At 44.8% G+C, this 12,112-nt stretch overlaps 1 protein-coding gene across 1 annotated transcript; it reads left to right on the top strand.

Moving 5' to 3' along the window:
* Positions 1-1,081: 1,081 nt before the first annotated feature.
* PCLAF (PCNA clamp associated factor) lies at positions 1,082-11,767 on the top strand. The gene is made up of 4 exons (XM_004619621.2): positions 1,082-1,298; positions 1,452-1,535; positions 4,642-4,804; positions 10,744-11,767. The coding sequence occupies exons 1-4, from the start codon at positions 1,253-1,255 to the stop codon at positions 10,787-10,789; spliced, it is 339 nt and encodes a 112-aa protein (XP_004619678.1). The 5' UTR covers positions 1,082-1,252; the 3' UTR covers positions 10,790-11,767.
* Positions 11,768-12,112: the final 345 nt, after the last annotated feature.

The raw sequence follows: 12,112 nt of genomic DNA, 5'->3' as shown, positions 1-12,112 counted from the left end.
TTTTCTTGGGGGCCTGTATATATCTGTGTTTTTTTTTATCTCTTTTAATCATTTTCTTTCTTTAACACTATCCTAAAATGGAAAAGTACTGCTGATTACTTGTATTGGCTTCCTTATGTAATGACATAAGAAATTGCAAATTGGGCTGGAGCAATAGCACAGCGGGTAGGGCGTTTGCCTTATATGCGGCCGACCCGGGTTTGATTTCCAGCATCCCATATGGTCCCCTGAGCACCGCCAGGAGTAATTCCTGAGATGCAGAGCCAGGAGTAACCCCTGTGCATCGCCAGGTGTGACCCAAAAAGCAAAAAAAAAAAAAAAAAAAAAGACAAAGAAATTGCAAATAAACTATGTAATGAGAATTATGAAACTGTAATGAGAACTGAGACACTGAAGCCAAACCCAAGGTCAGCCAGAGAAGGGAGGAAGAGGTTTTTGTTCTGTATGACCCTAGGGCCCGCCAGATGAATGGTAGACACAAGCAAGTCCCAGACTTAGGGGAATGCATGGGAGATGACACATGAAGGTCACACCAAATGGGCACGAGATACTGACACAGACATTTCTTGTTTGTTGTTTTGGGGGGAAGCCTGAAGGCTGGGAAAGATGCTTCATTCTATTTTTGTTTTTGTAGATTGTAGCTCTTAAAGAATAAAATCAGAGATCCCCTCAACAGAATGGGCTCCAAGTCCCTTTCTTACTCCACTGTGGGTCCTGAGTGCTGAACTTCTAATAAAGCCACTCTCTTATCGTGAACTGTCTCTTTAATGCATTAATAAGGGTCCTGCAGAGTTCATGCCCAAGGCATTCATAGGGAGTCTGTTCAGTTTCGGCCTAGGTTTTATTTGCAGATTTCACTGCAGGGGTCTGGCCAGGGTCTAACAGCCAGGAATCTTCAGAAGGACCTTGGGAACCCGCAGTTGGTCCTGGGTTTCTATTTCAACTCTGGCGGGTTCTTATTTCCGTGTAGGCATGCAGCCTCCCGCTGTTGCGGGGCTCCCCGGTGGTGCCCCTGCCCCGCCCACCATGGGCTGGGGACGAATCACAAGCGCCTGTGGGTTGATGGGCAGCTCGGGTGGCTCCACGGCCCCCTCCCCACGGACTCTGGCAATTGGCTGCGTGCTGCGCAGAAGTGGCCCGGGAGCGCGGGAAACCGCCCCATATAAGCGGTGGCGGGAGCAAGGCCGTTGTCTGGGCCTTGTTTGCGAACTGTCCACCGGTGGCCGCCTGTCCGATCTCCCGGCCTTGGACCATGGTGCGCACTAAAGCCGACGGCGTCCCCGGCTCCTACAGGAAAGGTGAGTGGGGTCCCCGCGGGAGAGCCGGCCGGGGTCCCCCATGCCCGGGCCCTGCGCAGGAGGAAGGAGCAGTGCATCTGGGTGGGGGCCTCCCGCCTCGATGGCCAGGATGCCCACGGCCCTCCGCAACCACCTCCGCGCCTCTCTTTGCAGTGGTGGCATCGCGGGCTCCCAGGAAAGTGCTCGGTTCGACCTCGGCGGCCACCAACTCCACATCCTCATCTTCGTCAAGGAAAGGTAAAGGAGCCCCACAAAGGGTTGCGGTGGCCACGACAGTCCGCGGTTGGCCAGCCCCGCGCGCCACGCGCCTGCCCCCGCGAGATGCGCGGTGCCTGTTTCTTCCTTGTTCTCTGAATCTTCACCGAATGTGTCAAGGCAGCCGGGGCCGTGGTGAGGCTGGGGTGGAGGGTGAGATGCTAGAACAGGCCCCCAGACCTCTGCGTAAGGACCACAGGGCCCACGGGCGTGGGGGGCACTCTGTACACTCCAAGTTTTAAAGATTCATTAATGTTTTTTTTTTTTTTCCTTGTTAGAAGTGGTGCTCCTTTCCAAGACGAAGAATTGCACCAGCCTAGAGGCTTAGATCAGTGGTAGAATACAGGCTGTGCAGAACTGAGGTTCTAGGTTTCAGCCCTGATATGGAAGAAACAAAAGAATTGGAGCTAGGCCAGGAGGTGCCTCAGTGTATACCACTTACCCTGCTTGTAAGAAGCCCTGGGCCCAAGTCTCGGCACTACCAAAAATAACAAAAAATGAGGACAGTTATTGACAGGCTTACTCACTTTTCCTCTTAGAGTAAAACACTTTTTGTTTTCGCTTCTGTGTCTGCCTGCCTGCCTGCCTCTCTCCCGCCTCTCCCTCCCCTCCCTCTTTCCCTCCTTCCCTCAATTCTTCCTTTCCTCCTTTCCTTCCTGGCTTTCCTTTCTCTCAATTCTCTCATGGGTGTGTATGTGTGTGTTTCTAACTTTGCTGTTCCTGGTACTGCACTGGGACAACAGGAGCTAAAACTGGACAAGGGTAATAGTCCAACTGCCCTTTCCCTGCTGGGAGAGGTTGAGAAGAGACCAGACCATCTGATGTCCCTTCCTTCCAGCAGGAAGTTAGCAGGCAGCAAGATTGACTGGCCGGAGTCTCCTGTGTAGGGGATCGATGTGAAGGACCTCATGGTTTGGTTTGGTTTGAACACCAGGCAGTGCCCACTGGCTACTCCCAGCTCAGCGTTCCAGGGTTGCTTTTGGTGCTGCTCTGGGGACTGTGTGGTGCATAGGATCACACCCAGGCTTCCCACATGCAAAACATGTGCTCCAGCTCTTTGACCCATCTCCCCTGTCAATTCATGATTTTTTTAAAAAATTTTTATTTTTCATGAGTCAAGGTGAGGTATAGTTACAGACTTACAAACTTTTGTGATTACGTTTCAGTCATACATGATCTTTTTTCTTTTTCTTTTCCTTCTTGTTTTTCTGTAGTGGGGCACACCTAGTTGTAGTCAGGGGTTACTCCTGTTGGTGCTTGGGGGACCATATGAGATGTTTGGGATCAAACCCAGGTTGGCCATATGCAAGGAAAGCACCCTATCAGCTGTACTAGCTCTCCAGCACCTGATTTTTTAAGTTAACTAAAAATTTTTACTAAATTTTATTAGAAAATATTTACTATTACAAGCTTTTTACTTTCCATTTTTTGGTGTTTGTCACTCTGGGTGGTGTTTAGTTACTCCTGGCTGGCTCTGTGCTCAGGATCACTCCTAGAGGGGATTAGGAGACCATATGTGGTGCTGGGAATTTAACCTGGGTCCACCATGTGCAAGGCAAGTGCCCTATGTGCTGTACTATCTCTCCAGCTCTGAAAAATATTTTTAGTAGTAAAAATTTTCTTAGGCCTGCATTTGTAACTTAATAGTAGTAAAATACTTCCCTTGCATGTTTGAGGCTCTGAGTTTAAACTCTGATATTGCAAAAAAAAAAAAAAATCAAAGTTCTATCTCTGCTACTTTTCCAGATTAAAGGATAATTATAACAAAGCACTATTTTGGCAGGAGAGATTGGACAGCAAGGAAGTATGCAGTCTGCCAGGTTTGACTCCCAGCACCACATGTGGTCCCTCAAGTCGTGCCAAGAGTGATTGCTGAACGCAGAGCCAGTAGTAAATCCTGAACACAGCCGTTTGTGACTCAAAAATCAAAAAACCACAAGAGAAATCCAAAGTATTATTTGATATTACAACAGTATCTGATATATTATTGGCTGATTAATTTATTGTTTTTTTGGGGGGGTCACACCTGGCGATGCACAGGGGTGACTCCTGGCTCATGCACTCAGGAATTAGTCCTGGCGGTGCTCAGGGGACCATATGGGATGCTGGGAATCAAACCTGGGTCAGCTGCGTGCAAGGCAAACCCCTACCCGATGTGCTATCACTCCAGCCCCTGATTAATTTATTGTGGTACTGTCACTGTCACTGTCACTGTCATCCCGTTGCTCATCGATTTACTCAAGCAGGCACCAGTAACATCTCCATTGTGAGACTTCTTGTTACTGTTTTTGGCATATCGAATACGCCATGGGTAGCTTGCCAGGTGCTGCGTGTGCGCGAGATACTCTCAGTAGTAGTTTGCCAGGCTCTCCAAGAGGGGTGAAGGAATTGAACCCGGGTGGGCCGCGTGCAAGACGAACGCCCTACCTGCTGCGCTATCGCTCACATTTCTGATTATTTGGAGGCATTGAATCATACCTGGTGGTGCTCAGGAGTTATTCCTGGCTCTTGGTTGAGGCATGACCCTTGGCCAGCTGAAAGATTATTTACTGTGCCAGGGATTCAAACCAGCGTCAGACACATGCAAGGCAAGGAAGAACCTTCCCTCCTGTACACTCTGTCCAAACCCTTGGGGCTGGAGTGATAGCACAGTGGGTAGGGCATTTGCCTTGCACGCGGCCGACCCAGGTTCGATTCCCAGCATCCCATAGGGTCCCCTGAGCACCGCCAGGGGTAATTCCTGAGTGCAGAGCCAGGAGTAACCCCTGTGCATTGCCGGGTGTGACCCAAAAAAAAAAAAAAAAAACCTTCTCATCTTTGAAGGTGGACGTATTACTTAAAATCCTTTCTTTTTTTTTTGGGGGGGGGAGGGTTGGGGCCGTGCTCATTAGCTCTCAGGGGTCACCCATGGCTCGGTGCTATGGACCCGTCCTACTGAGCCCAAGGGGTGTACCCGGGGCCCTGAGTGCTGTTGAGCCTCTCCCCAGCCCCTAAATACCCTTTAGATTTGATGTTAAAGCAGGAAAATCCTCCTGAAGGAATGGACTCGTATTTGTCTTACTTCATTCCACCTGTTCGTATCTTGTAGCTGAAAATAAGTATGCAGGAGGAAACCCCGTTTGTGTGCGCCCAACTCCAAAGTGGCAAAAAGGAATCGGAGAATTCTTCAGACAGTCCCCTAAAGATTTGGAAAAAGAAAACTGGGTTCCTGAAGAGCCAGGAAGCAGTGGCTTAGGAAAAACAAAGAGAAAGTAAGTCATTAAATCTAAGGAAAATATTCATATTCTTGGTGAATAAGATCAAGGACCTTGAGTAACTAATGTTCCTTTCATTGCATTTGGCGGGGGGGGGGCGGTGAGGGATGCATGAGGGATGCATTCGATGGTACTTGGAGGCTATTCCTGGCTCTGCATGGGAGAGCATGTTATGCTTGGGAGTGAACCCGGGCCTCTCGTATGCAAAGCATACCTAGCCATTCAGCTCTTCCTAACTGTGTGGCTAAAATTTCTCATTGAGCAAATAAGAAAATAGAAGTTTTTTTTTCTAATTCTTTTAAGTCAATCTCAATTTTCAAACAAGAATGTATTATTTGTATAAAATGTATTATTTTGGGCTCGACTGAGCTGTGCTTAGGGCTTACTTGCAGCTCTGTGCTCAGGGATCACTCCTGGAGGGGCTCGGGAGGGCCTGGGGATCAAATCCTGGTTGGCCACGTGTGAGGTAAGCACTTACCACTGTACTATCTTTCCAGCCTGTAGCATCATTTTAATTTCTGGTTTTTTTTTTCTGCCATGCTTTGTGCTCAGAGGTTGCTCGAGGCATGCAATGAATAGGGAACTATTCAGTGCCCCAGATCAACCAGACTGAGAACCTGGGCCTCCTGATGAAAAGCATGTGCTCTGGTCCACTTTCCAGCTCTCTTGCCAGTCTGAAGGGTATCAGTTTTTTTTTTTTCCTTTTTTTGGCCACACCCACTTGTGCTTGGGGCTTACTCCTAGTGGGGTGGAGGGTCCTACAGGGTGCTGAGGATTGAATCCGAGTTGTCCAACGTGTGAGGCAAGTGCTTTACCCATTGTACTATCTCTCTAGAATCACAAAGTTCCTTCACCATCCCAACAACAAGGCTCAGCAATGCCATGCAGCCAGAGCCATCTCCTCTTGGTTTGACTTGCCCTTCTGTGGTGCCTACTTATTTTATATCTTTACTGTTTTGTGTGCATGTGATACGGAGGGCTTACCCACGTGAGGCATCTTCTCTACCACTGAGCCAAATCTCTGACTATACCTTTATTTTAATTGTTTTTGTTTTGGGGTCACACCCAGTGCAGGGCTCACTCCAGATGATGCTGGGGAACCAGAAGCATTGCTGGGACTCAAAGGGAGGTTACAGTTGCCATAACCACATGCTGGCAAACCTTTTTTGCCCTCTCTCTGGCTCTATCTTTATTTCAAAGAGTCACACTGTGCCAGAGATATAGTGTGATGGACTGAGTACTTCTTTGCATGTAGGAGGCACATCCTCTAGCAGTATTTATGGGAGTAACCTCTGAGCACAAAGTTGGGAGTAACCCCTAAGCAACACAGTGTGGTGCAGTGTGTCCCCCCAAAGTAATCAGACCAAATCCACTAATTCATGTAAATTCAGGATGCAAAGAAAAAAAATTAGGTCTTTATAAGGTAAACCAACTTCATTTACTAATACAATGTTGACAGTCCCCAAATTATACTTGTTTAAAGAGCATGCAAAGTATTTGGCTAGATAACACATGCCAATGTTAAATCTGCTAGATTTTCCTATACAAGACGGAAGATTGAAAGCTAATGGTATGATTAAATGTAGTTTAGGAAATTTGCTTAAAACTCCACCGAGAGGGGCCGGGGAGGTTGTACAGTGCCTTCCCCAACTCTCATTTAACCCCCGCTACCTGATAAGGTCCCCTGAGTACTGCCAGGAGTGATCCCGATCCCTGAGCACAAAGCCTGGAGTACAGACTGCCAGCGCTGGCCAAAAACAACACTAAAAGACAAAACCTTCTTATTTCAAATAGTACAGCAATAGTACAGTGGGTAGGGTGCTTTCCTTGCAAGTGGCGAACCTGGGCTCCAATATTGGCACACCATATGATCCCCCAAGTCCCAGCAGGAGTGATTCCTGAGCACAGAGCCAGGAGTTAGCTCTGATCATTGTCAGGTTTGAAAAAAAATTTAAATTAAAAAAAAACATTATCTATGTTAATATACCTATTCAGAATGTTTTAGCTTTATCTTCCTTCTTTTACCACTTTGTTTACTAGTTTGCTACATAGTTCTCTGAGTTTTCAGTCTAGTCATATAGTGTGAGTTCAAGATGTGGATGCATGACATGTGCCGAGAACCACCTCCCTAGGCCTCCCCAGCAGAGGAACGAAGAGACATGGAACCACAGACTGATGGTCAAGAAAGGCCATTTCATGCAGAACTGTTAACCTGTTAGCATATTTATAGAACATCTGAGGGGCTTTGAGGTATAGGAGTGCACGTATGTGTGTGTAATCAATAATTTACAGAAATAAAGCATTTTGACGGACGCAGTTCTCTTTGGGGGATTAACTCAAGGAGACACTTTGTCTCCCAGGAATATCTATATTGCTTTTCTCTCTCCCTAGCTTCTAGTAAAACATTAAACGATTGTTTACTTCTTATTAATACTTGCAGTTATTTAGATAAATGCAATAAGATTACAAAACTAAATTCTCTGGCTTCTGAGGCATTCACCCTAATTCCAGTGTAAGTCCTCAGGTGAATTCATCTTGTCCTTACTCATGGGGGTCCTGTCTCTGAGGTCCTAACAACTTGCATCAAGAACATACTTTTATGCTTTCTAGACTGTCCCATTTTAGTGCTGGAGTAGTTTTACCACTCGTCCTGGGTACACAGTGGGACCTCCCTTTTGGGGTGTTAGGAACTACAGCAAATGAAGCCAGAGTATAAAGTAATTATGACGGATGCCCAGGAGTAGATGTATTTCAGAGTCAATCAACTCCCAGATATTAGGAGCGCAGCATTAATGGTCTTTCCGTATTTAAGCAAAGAACATGGCTCTATAGAAAACTATGAAAAGGCTATAGGGGAAATAGAAAAGCAAGTGATTTACTTCAAATATGAAGTCCAGAATCACCAGAAGTTTTGACTTATAAGTAACCAAAGACTGACTTGGGGGAAGTTGTGGCAATGAGAGGTAAAACACAAAGGAAAGGTTAAAGATAAGCTTGGGGGATTAGGGGTGCTCATAAGAGCACTGTAAGTTTCTATGTGGGGAGAAAGGGGTAATTCATGGATGAAGCCTAAAGCACTTAGGGTTAATATTCAACAGTATATCATTAGAAAACTGGAATTTTTAAAACTAGATTTTACAAATCCTCATCAGCTCTAAAAACCATTTTTGTTTGTGATTTTTAATTTTTTTTTTGCCACATTTGGCATTGCTCAGTGGATCATGAGGTGCCAGTGATTAAACCCAGGGCTCCCATGTGTAAAGATTGTTCTCTAGGGGCTGGAGCACAGCGGGTAGGGCGTTTGCCTTGCACGCGGCCGACCCGGGTTCTAATCCCAGCATCCCATATGGTCCGCTGAGCACCGCCAGGGGTAATTCCTGAGTGAAGAGCCAGGAGTAACCCCTGTGCATCGCCAGGTGTGACCCAAAAACCAATTAAAAAAAATAAAAAAATAAAGATTGTTCTCTAGTTCTTTGAGGCATCTCCTACTCCTATACTTTAGTTTATTCTTATCTATTTATTTTTTGGTGACCATGTTCTCATGCTTTCTTTATTGCTGCTTTTTTGTGCTTAATTAATTAATTAATTTATTTATTCATTTATTGTTTTGCTTTTTGGGTCACACCCGGCGATGCACAGGGGTTACTCCTGGCTCTGCACTCAGGAATTACTCTGGCAGTGCTCAGGGGACCATATGGGATGCTGGGAATTGAACCTGGCTTGGCCGCGTGCAAGGCAAACGCCCTACTCGCTGTGCTATCACTCCAGCCCCAATTGCTTTATTAATTTAAAAAAATGTTAATGAATCACTGTGAGATACAGTTACAGACTCATAAACTTTCATGAGTAGGTTTTATTCAGTCATACAATGATCGAATACCCATCCTTCCACCAGTACCCATTCTCCCCCCCCAATGTTCCCAGTATCCCTCCCACCACCCCTACCCCATCCCCCTATATTTTAGTTTAAAGTAGCTCATTAGGGTCAGAGAGATAATATAGAAGTTAAGACACATGCCTGGCATATGACCATGGCCAGGACACTAGTTTGAATTCTGACACCACATGTGGTCCCCTGAGCACAAAACCAAGTGTGATCTCTGAACATCATTGGATGCAGCCACACACCCTCAAATAATGAAGCTCATTAATATTTGTTCACTTATAATTTATTGGGGGTGGATTGTGCAGCAGCCCTCAGGGGCTTTTCCTGTCTCTGTACTTGGGAGTAATCCCAGATGTTACTTAGGGGATCAGATGTGGTGTTGAGGATAGAAAAAGTGTTAGCAGAAGTAGCTGCTTGCAAGGCAAGTGCCTTCTCTTCTAGATCATCTCTCTAACCCTAATGTTTATTTTTTATTTAACCCCCCCTCCAACCTGCCTCCGACATTCCACCTTCCCTTCTTTGCTATGAGTTTGCAAGTCTTTTTTTTTCCGGGGGATGTGCATAGCCAGTAGTGCTCAGGGGCTACTCCTGGCTCTGCACTGGAGTCACCCCTGGTGATGCTTGGGGACCATATGGTATGCAGGGTTTGAACTTGGTGGACTGTGAGCAAGGAAAATGCCTTCTCCACTCCACTATCACTCATGCCCCCTGAGGTTTACATATCTTATTGCAGAGCTGACACTCTGGGGCAGTGCTCCTGGCAGGGTAACACTCCTTTCACAGCCATGCTCCCAGATCCCATTTGTAGTGCTCACGAGGGTTGCTGTGTGCACACTTGCATATTCTTAAAGAGTGGCACAACTAGCCATGGACCTTGCACATTTTCAGTTGTACTCAAAGAAGTTGAGAAACATTTTTGGGGAGACTCTGGATTCCAAACAGCAGATCTGTTTAAAGCACCCTGCTTAGCTAATGTGACCCCAGGGATGAAACTTGGAGCCTTCAGTTTGTAAGGCAAACTGGTGCTTTTACTTATTTATTTTTTGGGTTCTTTTTGGGCCTCAACTTGCAGTGTTCAGGATTTGCTCCCGACTCTGTGCTCAGGGATCACCCATGGTGGGTCCCCAGGACTCTTTGTGGTGTTGGGGACTGATCCCAGGTCAGCTGCATGCTGGGCTGGAGCGATAGTACAGCGGGTAGGGCGTTTGCCTTGCATGCGGCCGACCCAGGTTTGATTCCCAGCATCCCATATGATCCCCCATCACCGCCAAGAGGAATTTCTGAGTGCAGAGCCAGGAGTAACCCCTGTGCATCGCCAGGTGTGACCCAAAAAGCAAAAAAAAAGAAAAGAAAGACACTACAGGTCAGCTGCGTGCAAGGCAAGTGCATTACCTGCTATAATATCGCTCCAGCCCAGGCTGGTGCTTCTAGCCATTGAACCATCTTCTAGACCCCTTACATATATTTTTTTCCAACTAAATTTTTATCTATAAAAGGTGTAATGATAGGCTGGAGCATTAGTATTTTGGGTTAGGGGATTGCCTGGCATATGGCCTAAGATCCCCTGAGCACTGCCAGGAGTGATCCTTGAGTACAGAACGAGGAGTGCAGAACCTGAGTGTCACTGGGTATGGTCTAAAAAACAAAAGAACGCTCCCCCCCAAAAAAAACCCTTTGTTGTTGGGGGTTGGATAGATAGTACAGTGGATTATATACTCTTGCCTTGTATGCAGCCAACTAGGGTTTAACCCCCAGCACCATATACGAGCCCCACCAGGAGTGATACCTGAGAGTAGAGTCAGTTATGAGCCCTGAAGTCTGCAGGCTGTGACCCAACAATAAAACAAAACAAAAGAAATTCGTTGCTGTATTGTTTGAAATTTGTAGGTGTCTTGTTAGGAATGCTGCTTTAAGTTTCTCTCCTAGTCTGGGTACTTGACTAGACCTACGGTACTGTTAATGTTCCTACTAATAAGCTTGTAAATGCTTTTTTGTTTTTTAATTGAAATTTGGGTGACTGCTGAAGTTCTCTCTCTTTTTTTCCCCACAGAGCAAGTCCTTTGCAACCTGATCATACAGATGATGGAAAAGAATAGAACTTGTCATCCTTGTCTAGTGTCTTCTGTTTGTTCTGGTGTTCTAGGATGTAAATTTGCTTAAGTGCATTTTTCCCAACTTTGCTGAATAGGCATTTAAATTTTTTAAAATCGGGATTTTAGATTTAGTTTTTCAAAAGCCTATAGTTATATTAGTTTTTAAGGTTAATTATGGTTAGCATATTAGTTTACATCATGCAGCTATCTGGCTTCTTTCACTTGTGTTCTTGCTAAAAACAAGTCATAACATGGTGTTCTAATTACAAATTTGCTAAATTTGAGATTGGCTTTGATCTTTGTACTGCTGCCATTTGATTATTGGAATATTGCAATGTTTTCATTTGTTATATTTGCATTTAAAAGTAGAGTTAAAGTTTTGCACATAAAAATATTCAGTATTAATTTGAACCTATACTCTTTAAGAAAGGGGGCCAAAGATGCAAAAAAATTCAGTGCTGATCTTTACATTAGCAAAATTTAAGGGCAATTTGATCCTGAGAGTTTAAATAGTTGATAAAACAACAAAAATGACAAAATAGCATAAAATTGGCAGGAAAGGTCTAACAGACTACATTTAAAGAAGAAGTTTTCTAGAACATGCTTTTGATTCAGTACTATAAAATATTCCTGTTCGGTCTATACTTTCAAAGTTAGAAATCAATAAACCATAAAAGACAAAGACTGTGATAAATGCAGAGCTCTGTCTAAAATGTTATAGTTATGATATTTTCAAGATAACCCAAGGGTGTAATTGAAAAACTAGGTTTAATATTTCTATAACTGATACTCTTTCTTCTTTCATTTTTTTGCTCACTGACATTGTTATAAATATTAAGCATATTTTAATAGGCATGTTTTTCTAAAATTTGTTTTTAATAAACTTATTTTCATAATACATCTATATTTTCTAAAATTATATCTTACTGGGTTTATTGTATTCCTTTCAAATATTATTAAAAATCAAATACTAGTTACCTATTTTATTTTCTGCTTTGTCATTTTTAGATATAACTTAATCAGTGTATTACTGAATTGTGCTTCTTTTTGGGGGGGCAACATACCCAACTATGCTCGGGCTATTCCCTATGGTGCTTGGGAGCCCAGGAGATTCCCAGGATGGAATCTGCAGCTTCTTCACGCAAAGCCTGCATTCCAACCCTTTCAGCCATTTCCCTGACCATCTTGCTGATTGTGAGCAGAGATTTTTTTCTTAACTTTTGGTGTTTGGGGCCACACCTGGTGATGTTCAGTGGTTACTCCTGGCTCTGTGCTCAGGAATTACTCCTGGTGGTGCTTAGAGAGTCATATGGAGTGCCAAGGATC

This window comes from Sorex araneus, chromosome 2, assembly GCF_027595985.1.
Source record: "Sorex araneus isolate mSorAra2 chromosome 2, mSorAra2.pri, whole genome shotgun sequence".
Classification (NCBI taxonomy): domain Eukaryota; kingdom Metazoa; phylum Chordata; class Mammalia; order Eulipotyphla; family Soricidae; genus Sorex; species Sorex araneus.
Note: the sequence above shows the minus strand (reverse complement) of the source record. Positions and strands in the feature narration are given on the sequence as shown.